This window comes from Acartia tonsa, chromosome 10 (genome assembly GCF_053477335.1).
Source record: "Acartia tonsa isolate MP-2025a chromosome 10, ASM5347733v1, whole genome shotgun sequence".
Taxonomy (NCBI): Eukaryota; Metazoa; Arthropoda; class Copepoda; order Calanoida; family Acartiidae; genus Acartia; species Acartia tonsa.
Window position 1 is genome coordinate 48587646 of NC_137269.1, and position 20176 is coordinate 48607821.

The window sequence follows — 20176 nt, forward strand, 5'->3', positions numbered from 1 at the left end:
TTTTAATTTAAAAGAACAATTATTGCGATAAATATAACAATTTGAATGGTTGAAAAGTTAGAGCCTAGAATTTTTTTTGTTTAGAATTACCTATCTTTTATCCTGATAACCCCTAGGTCACGAGTTTACCATTATAAATATTCAGATGGCTGTAGGAATGTAAAAATTTTAGGGATTTGTATTTTTTTGTACTAAAGCAACACTTTACAAAACAAATTTTGAAAATCAGGGAATTACACTAGTTCCCAACGTTTTCTTATTCGTAAGCTGAACAATTTTGGGGCCTTTTTTCGATTTGATCAGTTGCTTCATTAAGTTGAGTGTCCATATTTTACAACCACTGATTGTAATCAACAGAAAGGGAAGTTTTGTGTATCATCATTGGGGATTGCATTAATTTATCATTTTATGTGAAAATGATAGGGATTTGTATTTTTTGTAATATCGCTAACACTCAATTATAAAAAGGGTAAAATACTCATTATAAAAATATCAAATAATTAATCCCTGTTTTATCGACCCCGGTTAAAAATGACGCAAAAATCGATATACAGTGTGTTTTTTTTATGAGAACTTTTTTGAAAGCAATTTTACCCCACTTATAGTTATCAGAATTTAATGATCATTGGCTTATTTTCTTCGTTTTTTAAGGGAAATTATGAAACAACAAAAAAATTAGTTTTTGTTGAAAAAGTACAGTAAAGTTGAAAATTAAAAACTTAGGTGTCAACATATAAAAATAGTTTTAGCGCATTTTTCTTATGCTCAAATAATCAACCTTTTGCAAGAATGGCTGCTCAACACTTCAAAGTTGAGATATAGAGCTAAATGTATACAGATACTATTAGGGACATGTACTAGAACATATCAAAGTTTGAAGGTCATATCTCAACCAGGGAGGGAGTACTGGCCCCCCAAAGTCGACTACAGAAAATCCATTTTTTTAAGAAAAATGCGCTAAAACCATTTTTATATGTTGACACCTAAGTTTTTAATTTTCAACTTTACTGTACTTTTTCAACAAAAACTGTAATTTTTTTTGTTGTTTCTTAATTTCCCTTAAAAAACGAAGAAAATAAGCCATTAATCATTAAATTCTGATAACTATAAGTGGGGTAAAATTGCTTTCAAAAAAGTTCTCATAAAAAAAAACACACTGTATAATTACTTGAATGTTAGATGTACTCTTATAAAGTGTTTCCTCTAGCTGGCTAAAATAACAATATCCCATCCCCTTACCAACTACTGGAGGAACAAACTGACCAACAAATGAGATCTATATTAGCAACTTAAATTATCAATAAATTCACGTATTCTATTATCATTCAATAAGCACTTTTTGTGAGTACAGAAAGTACAAATCCTTAAATTTTCAACATGGAACTATTAAGATGGCTTATTAGGACACGAAAACTGTATAACAACTATGCCTCGCATTTTAGGCGATTTAGGTTTAAGGAATAAGTAATGACTCTCAAATAATAGGGAAAATATATTTGATTTGTCTGTACTGAAAGATCTCACTAACTGCTGAACTCTTATGGCTTTAGTGATAGGACACCCAGAAGATTATTAAAAGCGAAATTTTCTAAAAATTGGGTTAGTCCTTCCGGAACTCTTTTCGTTAGTTTAGATATGTTAGAAATGTCCTATACATTTCAAACTTTGCATGATGATTCCTGTAATAGTTAGGTATAATTCAGGAAGCGTATATGTAATTGTTACCAGAATGTCCGTACGTCCATTTAAAACATGTTGATTTTTTAACCTTTTGACAACAATTTTTTATATAATATAATTAGACTATTTATCTGATTTTTAAAGTACTGATATCTATTACAGCAAGGTGCAATGTTCTAAGCGAAGCATCTCTATAATCAAGTCCTAAAAATGTAATCCTTAAACTGTACATATACTGTATTTAAGCAGTTTTGCAACAAATAAACAATTTTGTTTCGATTTTATATTCTGTTTATTCTTCCCAATTATAAACTTAGTGGTCGAATTAGTTACAAAAAATTTAAATAATAATTTTAACGAAATATACATATTCGTTGATCCCATTTATGCAGTATATATTTACGCATTTTATCTTATATACTTACATTTTACATATTTATCGTGGAACATGGAAATAACTTGTTCCTATCATCAGAAGCAAAGATGCTCTACAACTAAAGATATTGGTAATTCCTGTATACATTAATAGTTATTTATAGCATCGTATTATAGACAGCTTTCCTTGAAAAAAAGAACATTCAAATCAGTTTGGGTTGCCCCTAGAGTCCCCAAAGTTATATAACAACGTTTTCTTATTCGTTTGTTTAAACTTAAACTTAACTTTGGGGACTTTTATTGAATTTTGATTGGTTGGTTCATTAGGTTGAGTGGAAGACGAAGAAAGTATCTCAAAAAAATCAGCATGTTACGAAATAAAAACGAGGGATTAACCATCTCTTTTTTAGTGGTTTTCCTTCCCACTCCTCCTCTCCTCATCCCTCATTTTTATGACGTCATTGAGAGACTTTGTTCGTCTTCGGTTGAGTGTCTAAACGTTTCAGCTACTAATTGTAAACTATAAAAGGAGTAAATTTGTTTTTTTTTATCATTGGAATGTACATTATCGGCTTATCTTTTATCCATGATATAATAGTTATTTCTCGCATCGTATTATAAACAGCTTTCCGTGGATATAGAATGTACAATTATAAGATTGAAACCAGTTTTTTTTATTCCGAGGTGCCGAAGACACGGGCTAAAAAAGCTGGTTTTAATCTTATGATTGTAAATTTTTATACTCGTAGAAAGCTGGATATAATACGATGCTAGACATAGTTTTTGGTATGGTTGAGAACCGGTTCCTATCCGCCGGATTCGAATGAATATGAGAAATATCTTATTAACCTTTTAATAATTTTTATTTCAGATTGGTAGATCCACAAAAAAATGTAAAACAGAGGTGACAACTGTGAGAAAAATAAAAACAATGTCAGTTGATAAATAATGTCAAGTGTTGCTCTGTTAGTTGGCAACTCTGGTACTACTATCAATTCGTTAGGTAAATATGTTGCTTCAATATCGCTTAATATCCAGTGGATTGGAACCAGGTGGCTATACTGAAAAATTATGTATAGCATTGTATTATACCACCTCAGTTTTCTACTGAGGTGGATTCTTAAAAAAAAACTGTTTATCACAAAAAATCACATAAAAAATCTACAAAAATTAAATAACATCTTTTGTTCATAACCCTTCTATGATTTTGTTTAATATTTGCAGTTTTGTAATGTGATTTTGCTCCACTAAGCGATTAGTGGGGCAAATTTTTTTAAAGAACCCACCTCTGGTTTTTATCTTATAAGTGTACATTTTTATATTCGAGAAAAAAATCAAATATAAGAGAATATATATTTTTTTGTTTCCGCAAAACTCTGTGGGTCCTATACCTACGGTGACATATCCTTGCTACCCTGCATCCACTTTAACCTTACCTAACCTGACCTTAATTAAAAATAAACTCTCAAAACAACCCTTCTTCTTCCCTCTTGATTTTGGACAAGGGCAAGAGGGTATGAATCCATTTTGAAACACTGTCCCTATCAATCAATCAATCAAATTAGCAATTTTTTCTAATTTACAAAAATCTAGCTTAATGTAATGAAGAAAAACAGACATGTTGACATCTCATTTGCATTAATTATATAATAACAAGGATGACAACATCCATAAAAGCGAATCACTGAAATGGTAGGACAAACGGACATTAACACTTTTATAGTGTCTGAACTGAATAATCAGAATATAAAAGTATAATAGTCAAATCAAAAGTATAAGTAAATTTGTTGAAAAACTGCTTGATATAGAATAATGTTTATGGACATACTTACATTCTTGATTATAGAGTTGCTTTGCTTATAATATTGTTCCAGAAAGCAATATACCAAAAATCAGACCAAATGGATATTTAGATCACATAAAAATTTGTTGTTAAAAAATTAGAAAAATCAACATGTTTCAAATGGACGTAATGATTATAGAGTTGCTACGCTTTCTAAATCGTACCTAACTACTAGAGGAATCATCATGCAAAGATTGAAATTGATTGGAAAATTTTAACATGCCTTAATTAACGATTAAAATCTATCTCGGATGGACGTACGGACAGACTGACCCTAATTATAGAAAAGCTTCGCTTTTAAAAACTATTGAACACCTAAAGATAATTTATTTCAAACCCAAAATGGCTTAATTGAGAAAAAAGCTCACTGAAACATGAAACTAAATTTATTTTCCTTGCCTGAAAGAGTTGGGGCAACAAAATAACTATGTATATTTATATATTATGATGTGAGCGAAAACCATAACTCTGATATTGCCCTCACTATGAACTAGACCTTTGAGTATAAATATATCTGAGGTAAACAAAACTCTAATATTGCCCTCACTATAAACTAAACCTTTGAGTATAGATAATATATAAATGAGAAAAACAAAACGCTGCTATTGCCCTCACTATGAACTAAATCTTTAAGTATAAATATATGTTGAGTGAACAAGATGCTGTTATTGCCCTCACTATAAAATAAACCTTTGAGTATAAATATATCTGAGGTAAACAAAACTTTGTCATTGCCCTCACTATAAACTAAACCTTTGAGTATAAATAATATATAACTGAGATAAGCAAAACTTTGCTATTGCCCTCACTATAAACAAACCTTTGAGTATAAATTTATGTGGAGTAAACAAAACTCTATAATTGCCCTCACTATAAACTAAAACTTTGAGTATAAACATATGTAATATAAGCAAAACTCTGTCATTACCCTCACTATGAACTAAACCTTTGAGTATAAATTTATGTGGAGTAAACAAAACTCTATAATTGCCCTCACTATAAACTAAAACTTTGAGTATAGACATATGTAAAATAAGCAAAAGTCTGCCTTTGCCCTTACTATAAACTAAACCTTTGATTATAAATAAATATGTGGTAACCAAAATTATGTAATTGCCCTCGCTATAAAGTAAACCGTTGAGTATAAATGTATCTGAGGTGTACAAAACTCTGTTATTGCCCTCGCTATAAACTAAACCGTTGAGTATATATATATGTGAAGTAAACAAGATTATGTTATTGCCCTCACTATAAACTAAACCTTTTAGTGTAAATATATATGGGGTAACCAAAACTCTGTTATTGCCCTCACTATGAACTAAACATTTGAGTATAAACATAAGTGGGGTAAACTAAAATATGTTATTGCTCTCACTATAAACCAAACCTTTCAGTATGAATATATATGTGTGGTAAACAAAACCCTGTTATTGCCCTCACTATAAACTAATCTTTGAGTAAAATATATGTGGAATAAACAAAACTCTGTTATTGCCCTCACTATAAACTAAACCTTTGATTATAAATATATGTGAGGTAAACAAAACTCTGTTATTGCCCTCACTATAAAAATTAAACCTTTGAGTATAAACATATGTTAAATAAGCAAAACTCTGTCATTGCCATCACTATAAACTAAACCTTTGAGTATAGACATATGTAAAATAAGCAAAACTCTGTTATTGCCCCTACTATGAACTAAACCTTTAAGTATAAATATTTGTGAGTTAAACATAACCCTGTCATTGCCCTCACTATAAACTAAACCTTTGAGTATAAATATATGTGAGGTAAACAAAACTCTGTTATTGCCCTCACTATAAACTAAACCTTTGAGTATAAATATATGTAAGGTAAACAAAAAGTTCCATTACGATTTTTATGGATAGAAAAACAAGAACTTTACTTTTTTATTTCAAAAATTATACTGTACTAAAATTACAAGAACAGTTATAATTAATAGTAATCAAAAGAGAAAAATGAAGTATTTTACAATAAAAATATAAATTTTTACCGGTACTGTCAAAAATGATTTCTGTATGATTTTTTATATGACTGACCTCCAGGCGGACGTGCTGGCATCCAAAGTTCTCATATTAACTTTGGGGACTGTGATTGTATTTGATTGAAACAAACTATAGTAGTATCAAAGCTTTCTAACCAAAAATTTTAATCTACAGAAGGGATATATTACTTAATTTGGGGTGTAATCAAATTATCGTAAATTGTCTTTTCCCTTAAGATCCATGGCAAGATTATTTTTACCTTTTGCAATCAGACTTGATTTCAATTTTATCATAAAAAAGTAGATTTCTATGATATCCACCGATTTACATCTCGAAAAAGAAGAAAATGTAATTTGAGAGGTGTATAATACCCAAGGAGGGGGACATGCATTCCATTACACTAGTCCCCAACTTTAACAACTTTGGGGACGTTTGATGTTTTTTTAAAGTTGAGTGTCTAAACGTTTTAACCACTAATTGTAATCTACAGAAGGAGTAATTTAATTTATTGACATTGGGGATCTACATCAATTTAACGGCCATTGTCCTATCCCTCACTGCAGACATCACTGGTTTTAGTTCAAAAAGATTATGTATAATTTGTGTAGATTTCATCATTTTAACCAGCCTCACATGATTCTTATTATAGAAGTAACAGGATGTGTGTGTGTCTTTTGTGAGGGTTAGCGCTAACCCCTGCACCGATAACCATCCCCTCCCCTCAGCAATCTAAAAATTTTGACACTTTTCAGGAATTTTATGAAGAATTATTTATCTTCTATTGTACTCTCCCTCTCGTAGCTTTAACCAAGAAAATAAAGTATACTGTTACAATGTTTCACCTAAAATGCATTTTTTTATTGATTGAAGATCAAAATATTTTTTTTGCTAATTCTTGACTTTGTAGCATCTGAAATCATAATAATGCTACATTTTTCTTAAACTTTTCATTTTCCCTCTAGCCTCTAGGGCCTTCGCCTCACATTTGGGTAAATTTTTCTTGAATCTAGTTTTTTTTACAAATATACTAATTTAATTTTTTAATGTTCTATAAATTTTCCTTTATTTCTAAAAACAACTGAGTTTTGCTACCAAAAAGGCAAAACAATCAATTTCTAATTTTTGTTATTGTAATTTCGTACCAATGTGGTAAGCCGAACGTTTCAGCTCACAGATTGGGAGTTCGAGTCCTATGTCTGCGCAGGACAGGCTCTTCCTGGGGCACAGCTCGGTGGAGGACAGCTCTGGCTATACAGGCTCCGCGGGACACTCGCTGCTCTGTCTGGCTGTGGTTGGATATCAGCATTGTCAACTCCCGGTTGGCTTCCAGCCGTGGGTTAGCGACGGCCAAGCCCCGTCGTTGGAAGTTTTGCCTCGTCTGCAGAACTAACTCTGTCTCGGCGGGTAACTGGACACGGAGGCCTAGGCTAACTCTGGAGGCTCCCAAGGGGGGAATAACGATGGAGGAAGGCGCATAAAATTCCATGGGGGCGCCTGCTTGGTCCAGGTTGCTGGGCCTCCTAGCTCCTACTCGGATGGGGATGGCTGTCATCAGCAGGGGGCACATTGCTTCAGCTTCGTCCTCTGGGGCCGCCTCTTCCATCGCAGTGGCCGCTTCTCCTCCTGCAGGCTCGCTGCTGGCCAGCAGGTTCTCCATGTCAGTATCAGGGTTCCAGATGGCATCTCTGGGTGGCTCTGGAGCTGGCGGCGGCGGCGGTGGTTCGTTGGGTTGATGCTGCAGGTTCTCTTCTATCGGGTCACGATCCTGGCCGCTAGGCTGTGGGGCGGCTGCGGCTGGCTGGTACACTGGGAACTGTCCTGGGTCACTAGCTGGCGGCGCCGCAGCTCCGACCGGCAGCTCGGTGGCATCCTCGTCGCCGTCCAGGTCGCCAGAGGCAGGTTTGATGACATAATGGACGTCTGTAGCTTGCCGCACTACCTTCCAGGGGCCAGTCCATCTCTTGGTAATCTTGGCTGCCTTCCCTGGCACCAGGCGGGGGGCCAGGTACCAGACCAAGTCTCCAACCTCGTACTTGGCCGTGCCTTCGTAGGCTGCCGCGCTCCTCCGGATGGCTCCCTCCTCTCGCTGCTGGATGGCGTCGTACACTGCATGGTAGCGTTGCAGGAGAGCTTGGACGTTGGCTGGAACCGAGGCATACTCTGTGTCTGGCAGCCGGAGCACCATGTCCACCGGAAGTTTGGCCTCTCTCCCAAAGTAGGCCAGGAACGGGGTCACGCCGGTGGATCTGCAGGCCTTGGTGTTGTAGGCGAAGGCAATGGCAGGCAAGTGTGGCTCCAAGTTGTTGTCGTCTCTGTCTAGGAACAGACGCATGCCTGTGTTGAGCGTCCGATGGAACCTCTCCACTCGGTTGGACTGCGGGTTGTAGGGCGGTGGATGTGTCAGGCCAATCTCAAGCTTGGAGGCCAGCTCCTTGAATACCTGGCCGGTGAACTCCATCCCGTTGTCGAAGTGGATCTTCAGGGGGCATCCGAACGTGGCCAGGTGGCGGTGCAGCAGGGCTTCAGCCACCGTGAGGGTGCGCTTGTTGGGGATGGCGTAGAGGCTGACAAACCGGCTGAACCCATCTTGACAGGTGAGGATATAGCGGTTTCCAGCTGGGGTCTCTGGCAGCGGCCCCACCAGGTCAATAAACAGGACTTGCTGTGGATACCCCTGGCGGGAGGGCACATGTATTCCTAGCTTCAACCTTTCCTTGATAACCTTCTGGACACACTCAGGACAAGTCTGAACCATCAGGCGGACGTCACGGGACAGGTTGGGCCACCAGAAATGCATGGCGACGCGGGCAATAGTAGCGTCCATTCCAAAGTGCCCGGCCATGGGGGTCCCATGGGCTAAAAAGAACGCGTCCTGCTGGAGGGCCGAAGGCAGCAGGTATCTTGTTCTTTCCCCTGTCAGGGTCTGGTCAGTGGTGGTGAGGCAGCCATGCTCGTCAAGTCCCAGGGCTGTGAAGCGGCTGGCGTACTGCTGCTTGTCTCGTTCCTTGCCGCGCAGCTCAGCCTTAGTTGGGGCTCTGCCATCAGCCACCCACTGGCGGACACGGAGCAGGAGGGGGTCCTGTGTCTGGGCTTCTAACACTCTAGCCGGGTCCAGTCGTGCGGCAGGGGGCCGGCCAGCTGCGGACTCCCCTAGCTGGCAGAGGGTGTGGATGTACTCAGCTTGCTCTGCTAATTCTTCAGCGGTAGCTGTCGGCATGTTGTCGTCCTCCCGGCGGCTGAGGGCGTCGGCGTTGGTGTTCTGGGTGCCAGGACGGTGGCAGACAGTGAAATCTAGGGCCGCTAGCTCCTCCTGCCAGCGAGCCACCATCCCTGTGGATGTGTTCAGCGACTTCATCTGTAGCAAGGCTGAGGAATCAGTGTTGATCTGGAAGCTGCGGTAGGACAAGATGCCGTGAAATTTCCGAATTCAATACATAATGGCGGCCATCTCTCCCTTCCAGGACGGGTAGCGAGTCTCGGGGTCGGTTGTCTTGCGCCCCACGGCGGCAATCAGCCTCTCCTTGCCGTCCTGGCATTGACTCAAGATGGCAGAGATGGCGGGGCTGCTGAAATCTGTGGTGAGCTGGAACACCGCTGGCAAGTCAAACCTAGGCGGCGCTCGGATGGGGGCTTGGCGGAACTTGTCCTTGAGCTGTAGCAGCTGGGCTTCCATCTCAGGCGTCCAGGCCAGGGTCTTGGCCGTTTTCTGCCGATTCATCTCGTAGGTGAGGTCGGCATACTCTGGGATGAACACGTGGTAGTATCCAAAGAACCCCAGGAGCGCCAGCAATTCCTTGGGGGTGCTGGGGGCCGGCCAGTCCAGGATACGGTCAACATAATCCTCTTGCATGGCTATCCCCTCACGGCTGAGGGTGTGGCCCAGATAATCCACCTTGGCTCGAAACAGCTTGGTCTTGGCTGGCTTGAGGCGGATTCCTCCCCTGCGGTGGGCTTCCAAGACTTCCCAGAGCCTCGCCAGGTGGGCCCAGGTATCCTGGTGAAAGGTCAGGACGTCGTCAAGATATGACTGGAGGTTGGCCGTACCTAATGGGTTTAGGACCCCTGCAATAAATCTGGAGTAGACAGACGGTGCTGTAGCAAGGCCAAAGGGCATCCTTTTCCATTGGTACAAGCCTCTGGGGGTGGTGAAGGCGGTGCAGGGCCGGCTGTCCTCGGACACACGGATGGTGTAGTACGCTGCCACCGCGTCTAAGGCACTATAGATGCGGTGTCCGCTCGCTCGTTCTACCAGCTGCTGGATCCTGGGCAAGGGGTAGCTGTCCAGTTCCAGGCACTTGTTGAGGGCTCTGTAGTCGACGGCCCAGCGGGTGCTCCCGTCCTTCTTCTTGATGGGCACCAGGGGGCTACTCCAGGCGGAGTCTGAAGGCTCTATGACTCCCTCTTGTAGCCAGGTGTCCAGTTGCTTCTCCAGCTCAGCCTCCTGCCGCGGGTTCAGATCCCTAAATCTCTGGCGGATCGGCTGGGTCCCTGGCTTGAGGCGCAGCTCTACTACGTCAGTGCAGCCGGGGGTAGAGTTGGAGAAGACGTCCCTGTACTCTGATAACATGGTCCAGACCTCCTTCTTGAGCAGGGGGTCCTTTCGCAGGAACTCGTTCTCCTCCATCTCAAGGGCCTCCCACAGCTCCTGCATGTCTGGGGGCTCAACAGGCTCTTGAAACGAGTGGATACGAGGGGGAGGCTTATCAGAAACCTCTAAAATGTCAGGCTTGACCAGCTCCCCAGCCACGGGGAGGCCAGCGTCCAGCAGGAGGGGCGTCTCCCCTTCATTGACCACCAGCACTCGGAACACGCTGCCGGAGCCAGGCCTGTGGGCATACAGGCCTTCTGGGATGACAAGATCCTCCCCAAACCTCTGTTCTGGGGCAGCTAGTTGGATGGCATCCTTAGTACGGTGCCCCACTAATTCAACAGGGACAGCCATGATGCCGCGGCCAGGCAAGACCACCCGCTTGGCCGTGCGGAGTTGGGGTGGTTGGCCATCAGTGGGAGTGACAGCGCTCAGCCTATACGTGGCTGGCGCGGGGTCAGCTTCGGCTCCGGGACCCACCGGCCGCGACTTGACGGGCTCGGCCTCGGGAGGGGCTAGCGTGTCGGAGCCAGGTGTGGCTCCGAGGGCGTCCGGCCACGATTTGACGGGCTCGGCGCTGGGAGAGGCTGGGGCCCTGGGACCAGCCTGGGTTCCGTGGGCGTCCGGCCGCGACTTGACGGGCTCGGCGCTAGGAGAGGCTGAGGCAGCGGAGCCATGCGTGGCTCCGGGGGCGGCCGGCCACGACTTGACGGGCACGGCGCCAGGAGAGGCTGATTCCTGGGAGTTGAGTGTGGCTCCGGGTGCATCAGACCGCGACTTGACGGGTCTGGACTCGGACTCGGCTGGCTGAATGACTGGGGGCCCCAGGTAGAGGGGGCCAGGTGGACACGGCTGGCCGTTGATGAAGGTGTCGGCGGAGAAGATCGGTTCTGGAGGGCTGGCAATCTCAGGAAACGTCGTTGGCAGGTTCTCCAGCGGCACCTTGGGCACTGGGGGCAACCCCATGGCTAGCAGGTTGGTCCCCCTATGGGCGTTGAGTGCAGTGTCCACCCAGTGCATGCCTTTCTCGACCACACGCGGCTGCTCTGGCAGTGGGCCTGGCAGAGGCCCCTCGTAACTCAACTCTCTCTCGGCTGTCTCCCGGTCGATGGGGACGCCACGGAGTGGGATGAACTCCCCACGCACCCACAAGCAGGGGGGTTGCATGTCGAAACAGAGCCTAGTTCCGAACTCCTTGAGAAAATACCCTCCTAGGTTCAGAGGGTGTGAGAGATTCCGTACCACAGTCACGTGGTACAGATGGAGTATAAGGGTGTGTGAGACTGCCATATATAATTCTTTCAATTTTCCTATTACCTGGAGGGGCTGGCCTTCCTCGTTAGCAGTCAGGATTTGGGTGTTGTCTGGAATCAACATGCGTTGCACGCCCATTGCGTGCATGAGGTGTTCAGAAATTACAGCAGACCCTGGTACACGGTTGCCAGAATCGACCATGGCGTCAACCTGTACGTGCTGGGCAGGGTCAGGAGTGGGAAACCTCACCCTGATATGGCAGGGGAAGTGGAGGTCCTGCCCTTGAGACAAGGGGGCCTCCCGTTCAGCTGGGGTTGGCAGAAACTTCGGTGGTGGCCGAACCGCAGCTATGGTGGTATCGCTTACCATGGTGGCTTAGACTGTAGCTTCGAATCACTAGAGCTTATCAATTATCACTGGGTCAACAATTTTATATTTCTTTTTATCACTTGGTTGACATTTATACACACTTATGTGTTGTTATCACTAGGAGCTCTAGGTGTGATTCTGGAAGCACTGGCAGCAGGGAATGTCCGTCCTGCAAGGTTCAGAGGGGTGACGGCGGCAGGGAATGTTCCGTCCTGCAGCGCCGCTGGTTCGAATCCCGAAAGATGGCGGCAGGGAATGGCCCGTCCTACAGCGCCTCGGGTTCGAATCCTGGAAGGCAGCGGCAGGGAATGTCCCGTCCTGCCGTGCCTGTGGCTCAAATTCTGCTATCCGTCGCAGTGGTAGGCCTTACTTGTGTGCTGAAGCTTCGCAGCCACACATTGCCTTCTCAGGGAGACCAGCACCTAGCTGTCTGTCTCGTAGGTTTGGCCTGGGTGTCCTGGGGCTTGTCCCAGCTACACTTGCCAATTTAGACTCAGTTCTGTAGCCGTTTGAGCTAAATTATCCGATTACCGTGGCTGCGCACCTAGCGCTACTCCTACACAGTACGGAAAAAGCGTCTTAACTGGCGCTTTTAGCAGGCTAAATCTGCTTGCCGTAGGCCAAAGGCCCACATATTGCGTTCAAAATGATGGAAATTCGACCTAAAAAGGCCGTCTCATGGGTCAGTTGGCTTCTCAGTTGGCGGCTGATTGTCCCCTTACTTGCCAAAGGGTCCAATCAAAGGTAGAATAGGCTAATTTCTGTAAGGCTCGATTGAAACACGCTGACACCAAGATGTGGTAAGCCAAACGTTTCAGCTCACAGGGTTGCGAGTTCGAGTCCAACGAGCCTTAGCCTTGAATTATTCTACCAAAACAAACTAGCAGGATTTAGTCATACAGAAATTATATATTTAACTGAATAATATTTACAATGAATGTTTACTATATATATACAACAGATTATAACAATGGTTAGGTTTGAAGGGGGTGTGGGACGCAAGGGCTTAGCTCCCGGCGGTAGACAGGCTGTGGGGGCAGCTGTGGTAAAAGGGGAGGCAGCGCCTCCCGGTTGTATAATCGCGTGAGGGGCGCGTGATAGCTGCGTGTTTGAGCCCCTCCCCACATTTAGGCAGGCCAGTTTGACCGCTGGATAGCGGGGTCAACATCGGTCATGAGATAAATGGTGATATAATAAGATTAGTGCAGAGGGTTTGTTATGATAAGTCACAGCGTAGCAATTCTGTAAACTGCCTGTCCGTCTGGTTGTCGTATTACCACACCAATACCTGATCATTTAAATTGGGGTAAATCCATTTTTCTTAGTTCTCTCTCTCTCTCTCTCTGTGTCTTTCTCACTCTTGAGTTTTACCATTAACATCTTTTATTTTCCAGATAGGTTGAACAAAAGAGTAATATTCTTAAGCGAAGCTACTCATTGATTATTATATTTTATACTCCTAAACATAAAAAGGATTTAATTATAATTGTATTATGCAGACTTAAAGAATGCTCTTACTTAATACACAATAAATTGTACCTATTAGTCAGCTATATTTAAAAAAATAAAGGCCTTGCTGTTAAAAAAAAAACTCAAAATTAAACTTATTTTTTATGCTTGGAATTTTTTTTCTAACACACTGCCATTTTTAAAAGCGAAGCTTTTCTATAATTAGGGTCGGTCCGTCCGTACGTCCGTAACGGATAGCTTTTTTCGTTAATTTAGGCATGTTAGGATTGTCCTATCGATTTCAAATTTTGCATGGTGATTCCTTTAATAGTTAGGTACGATTTAGAAAGCGTAGCAACTCTATAATCATTACCAAAATGTCCGTACGTCCGTTTTAAACATGTTGATTTTTTAACTTTTTTAACAACAAATTTCTATGTGATCAAATCATCCGATTGATCTGATTTTTGGTATATTAATTCCTGGGAGAACAAAGTATAATGTTATAAGCGAAGCAACTCTATAATCAAGTCCTAAAAATGTAGGTATGTCCATAAACATTATCCTGTATAAAGCATTTTTTTAACCAAATTTACTTAGAATTTTGCTTCGACTCTTATATATTTATATTCTGTTTATTTAGTTCTGACAATATATAAGTGTTAATGTCCGTTTGTCCTATCGTTTCAGTGATTCGCTTTTATGGATGTTGTCATCCTTGTTAGTTAAGGTTTAGACTTACAACTGATTTTTAAAATTGTTAAAGGTTGTTTTCTATGAGGCTTACAGGCGGCTGACACGCATTGAATTGATAATAAAAGAGCTATGATATTTGTAGAACTTAGGGAGGGAGGGTACATTGGAGTTAGAATGTAAATACTGGTATCCAAAGTTTTGTGAACATATTCTCTCATACGTTGGCTTAAAACCTTTTCTCGTATTCATTCAAATCAGGTGGATAGGAACCGGTTCTCATCCATACGAAAAAACTATGTCTAGCATCGTATTATATCCAGCTTTCTACGAATATAAAAATGTACAATCATTCTATATCCGCGGAAAGCCGTTAATAATACGATGCGAGAAATATCTATTATTAAATCTTAATTGGGCATTACAAATCAAAGTTGGATTCTTAAAAAATTATTGATGCTCGCCAAAAAATTTTGTGAAAAATCCTCAAAAATCGCATAAAAAATTAAATACAATCATATAAACAGGGTTATTAATATAAGATTTAAAAAAAAATTTGTTGTAGATTTTTAATGCGATTTTGGAGTATATTTAACAAAAAAATTTAGCCAGTCTCACTAATTTTAGTGGGGCAGTGAGCCCAAAAGTTTTTTAATATCCACTGCAGTAGTGTCTTAACTTTTCAACAGATAATTATGCTTATCATAATTGGTGATGTATATTAATTTATAGTAATTGTATTATAACTTTATTTTTTACTTTTACAAATTGTATAAACTATTAAAATATTTGTATATTCATCAATAATGCAAATTAAAAAAGGGATGCTATAGACGGACTGACTATTTTGGATTTTAATCATACATTTTGGGCTTCGCTCCATAATTTTGTTTGTATTCCATAATAAAAAAGTTAAGATATTCAGGGATACAGGGAAAGGACTATGGTAGATAAAATTTGCCCCCCCCTCCCCACTCAACCACCTTAGATATACTTATATTCAAATTGTAGTTTACAATTATTGGTTGAAAATTTTGGATACAGCTAAATAGTTGGTACATTTTAATATATAAGTTACAGTATGGCTTTGAAACCGTTTGTATATTAGAACCGGTTCTCTGCCCTACTGAAAATTCATGTATAGCATCGAATAACAAACAATTTTCCACGAATAACAAACTAAAAATGTAAAAAAATACGATTTTGTTAGCCCGGACCTCACAAAACTGGTTTTAATATTTTAATTTCTCATTGTATTATTCACGAAAAACTGTCCATAATACGATGCGATTAATAAATATTACATGTTAAACAATATAATATTGTTGGCAGTTTTATCTTATAAATTCAGTGTTAAAACACATGGAGATTAATTTACCAAAGAAAATAAATCGAAAGTATATCCTTATACTAAAGTAACAGGATGTTTGTCTGTGTGTCTGTACCAAAGGATCTCGCTAACCGCTGAACCGATCGGGTTCTCTAACAGGGTAGCTTCTCATAGGTCCCGGGAAGGTTTATAACTATTTTCTTGGGGGGTGGGACACCCCCAACCCCCAAAAAATGAAACCCCCCCCCAAAAAAAATATTTTTTTAACTAAAATTAAAAATGAGGTGGGGCCCCCCCCCCAAAAAAAAAAATTTTTTTTACTTTTTCTTTTAAAAATCTAAAATAAGAAATTTAATTATTAAATTCGACTCTCTCCTCCTCAAGTGCCCCTAGAGGCCTCTAGGAGCGTAGCCGCTAGTTATAAAAAAAGTATTTCATTTAGCTGGAAAAGTAGTTTTTTTTGTCAAATTGAATATTATTTTTCTTTCAATGTATCATCCCTGCATCCCATAGAAAATCTAAAAAAAGAAGTGCCATTCATGAATTGTTTATGTATGCATTACAATTTGGATTACATTACCTTAATTTTTAAAAGTAACGCTTTTCTATAATTAGGATAGGTCCGTTCGTCCGTATACAATGGTATAAGTAAGGCATCCTATAACCAAATCCTTAAATTGAAAGTATTTAACTGTATCCTGTATTTACTTAATTTTGCTACAAATTTATATACAATTTTGTTGAATGTTAATGTTCTGACACTATACAAGAGTTATTGTTCGTTTGTCCTTCCTTCCAATTTTAGAGCTTCGTTTTTATTGATGTTATCATCCTTATTTTTAGTATGGAGGGTGAAAACAGTTTACCTTTTTTCAAATGCAGGGATCTAAAGGTATAAGACAATGCCCGATTAATTGATATACATCTCTAATGCTAATACACAAAATTACACCTACTGTAGACTTCAACTATAAGTTGAAACGTTTAGAGACGTTTTAATATAAGTCCCCAAAGTTGTTTTGCTTGCGAATACGAAAACTTTATTATAAAACTTTTGGGACAAGTGAAATAATTTAACCAATGTCTTCTCTCTCTTTGCTTCAAATGAGAGTCCGTAACTTAGAAAATAATATCAGTATGTTGTTTTTTGACGCTTTATTCTACAGTTTTTAAAAGCGACGCTTTTCTTTAATTAGGGTCGGTCCGTCCGTCCGTAACGGATAGCTTTTTTCGTTAATTTAGGCATGATAGAATTGTCCTATCGATTTTAAATTTTGCATGGTGATTCCTTTAGTAGTTAGGTACGATTTAGAAAGCATAGCAACTCTATAATCATCACCAAATGTCCGTACGTCCATTTTAAACATGTTGATTTTTTACTTTTTTAACAACAAATTTTTATGTGATCTAAATATCCGTTTGATCTGATTTTTGGTATATTGATTCCTGGGACAACAAAGTATAATGTAATAAGCGAAGCAACTCTATAATCAAGTCCTAAAAATGTAAATATGTCCATAAACAATATCCTGAATCAAGCAGTTTTTCAACAAATTTACTTCCAATTTTGCTTTAATTCTTATAAATTTATATTATGATTATTCAGTTCTGACACTATACAAGTGTTAGTGTCCGTTTGTCCTACCGTTTCAGTGCTTCGCTTTTATGGATAGAGCAACTATCGAAATCAATTTATAAGTTGATTTTTTAGCTCTTCTTTAAGTAATAATCAATGGACAATGGACGATAAATTATATTACATTTAAGTACATTGCATACCATTAATGATAAATAAAATAATCTCCTCTGTAGATTAAAATTATTGGTTGAAAAGTAAGGACACTGTTGGTTTATAATCAATATTTAATTAAAGTCCGCAATTTCTTAAAGTTAATTAATTAATTGATTTATAATTACTTATTGATTAAGTAAAAAATAGGAAGCTTAGATTATTTTAAATAGCGAGATTATATATTTTAACTGCCCAACTTGTATTTAAACATAATTTAAACACTGTTTTTTTACTTATTTAGTATCGAAGCAGTTGAAAGTTATGACTATGTTTCTAAAATAATATTTTAAATATGATTTTTAAACTTATATTTGAACTAACTATGAATAGGCTTATGCTTGTTTTCTATTTATTATACATTGCAAAAGTAATTTAATATGATTACTCCAAAAAGAAATTCAAAAATCCAAATTGCAAACTTTTTATGCGAAAATAAAACAAAAGACTTTAATTTAAAGATTATTTATTGAAGTTCAGTGGGGGGATCTAAAGGGATAAGACAATGGCCGATTAATTGAAGTATATTCCTAATGATGATACACAAAATAATCCTTATTCACAATTACAATTTTAGTGGTTTAAACGTTTGAACACTGAACTTAACTAATGAACCAATCAAAATTATTAGCAAAGGAATAAGAAAACAATATAATAAAACTTTGGAGACTAGTATATTAAACAGCTCATTGTCCCCTCCCTCCCTTGGTTAATGCCAAAAAATAAACAAAAATATTTTGTATCCATATTATTGTTAAAATTCTGCCTTTGGTTGCTTGTAAAGACTGGGAGAAAGCAAAGAGGGGGGGGGGGACATTGGGCTGTTTATTACACTAGTCACCAAAGCTTGATAATAGCATTTTTTAAACAACTTTGGGGACATATATTGAATTTTGATTTGTTAGTTCATTAAGTTGAGTGTTCAAACGTTTCAACCACTAATTATAATCTATAGAAGAGGTAATTTTGTCAATCATCATTGGGGAGGTACATCAATTATACGGCCATTGTCTTATCCCTGGTGGTTAATATGAAAACATAAAATAGGGTGTACTCTGATATTGTTAAGCTATTAACTTTTACCTCCTATAATGGATATATTATTACTTGGATGTTGCACCAGATTGTCATGTACTCTAATAAAGTGATGCCCGCAGCTGGCTAAAATAACGATCAACCTTCCACCTTCTTTACCCCAACCCCTCCCATTCACACTAACAAATAAACATATTAGCAACCTAAATTGACCACAATTTTTTCCATGTCATAATATCCATGTATATTCTACACATCCATTCCTCAGATATAAATTTCGCACCATTTTAGGGCGGGTTATAAAGACATTCTGTCTCAATAATGTCATATCGTAACATAGGCAGCTTTCCGCGGATATTAAAATGCAAAATCATAAGATTAAAACCAGTCTTGTTAATCCCGACGGGCTATCAATAAATACATGCTTTTTATTTTAATATTTGTGGAAAATTGTCTGTTCGATACTATACATGATTTTTCATTGTGGGTTAGAACAACTTCAAAACCATCGTATATTAATCGGTTTCGAGGCCATACTCAAGTATAAAAACATGGTATGCATGATTTTCAGTTTGGCTGAGAACCGCTTCTAATCCAGCGGATATTATTCGGTTTCGAAGCTATACTGGAAAACAGTTTCTTTACCTTTTTTCCTCTCCCTCTTTATAAGACCACTGAATATCTGTGTTGCTTTGGTGTCATCATTGTTAAAAAGTTTTTCTGTGATCTTCTTTTTTCTTATGGATGTTTTGATGGATTTATAGTTATTAGGTGTTGTCTATATTTAGACTCAGATTTTTAGTTGCTACGATAACACTTTACTAAAAAATAATGATGTTAACTCTGCCAGGAATAAGGTCGATGAATGATATACACAAAAATACCTCTTGTGTAGACTACAATTTAGAGGTTAAAACATTTGGACACTCAATTTAATGAACCAACCAATCAAAATTCAACAAAAGTCCCTAGTGTTGTTAAACCAAGAAATAAGAATTCGTTAATATAAAACTTTGGGGACTGGTATAATAAACAGCCCAATGTCCTCTCTATCTCATCTTTCATGTAATTTTATATAATATCAGTCTACATTTGTCTATATGTATTGCCCCTTTGTAAAGGATTTACCATATTTTGTCATGAAAATTATAAAACCAAAATCATTTTTTGGTTCTCATAAATTGTTAGAAATTTCTTATCGAAATAATGAACTTAGTTTTTGGCCAAGGCATTCTGCTTAATATTAATCTAATGTCAAATGCCTGACATAGTGGCAGGATAGAAACTATGTTTCTTTTCAGCTTGGATTCGAACCCGTCACCACCAAAGCTTGCTACGTTATGTGTACCTTGTATTATTACTAGCGGCTGTGCCACTAGCATCTAGGGGTCATTTACATGAAGGACTAAAAATAGAGAAGATAAAGAATGGTCTAAAACCCTTTAATTAATTAATTAATTAATGGGGGCTTCGCCCCATGTTGCAGTGGGGTTCCCCCACCCCAATTACTGGTTTTTGTTTACAAAAATAAAAATAAAAAATTTTAGGAGTGGTGTTTTTTTTTAGTTTTTGGAGGGTTGGGGGTGACCCATCCCCAGGAAAATAGCTTAAAACCATCACAGGACCAGTAGGTATATTCCCTGAAGAGTAGAGCCCAATCGGTTTAGCGGTTACTGAGATCTTAAGCTTCAAACGGACAGAGATCAAGCTACTTTGTATTTTAGAAGATAAGAATTTGTGAAATTTTAAAATTCTAAAATGGTGT

At 39.3% G+C, this 20176-nt stretch overlaps 1 protein-coding gene across 1 annotated transcript in view; it reads left to right on the forward strand.

Annotated features, from left to right (window-relative positions):
- The first annotated feature begins 2924 nt into the window (after positions 1-2924).
- Positions 2925-20176, forward strand: part of LOC145330229 (uncharacterized) — a 158196-nt gene continuing 140944 nt past the window's right edge. The window contains exon 1 of the mRNA XM_080174839.1: positions 2925-3058. Coding sequence (XP_080030965.1) covers positions 3004-3058 — 55 coding nt within the window. The 5' untranslated portion in view covers positions 2925-3003. The remainder of the gene's footprint in view (positions 3059-20176) is intronic.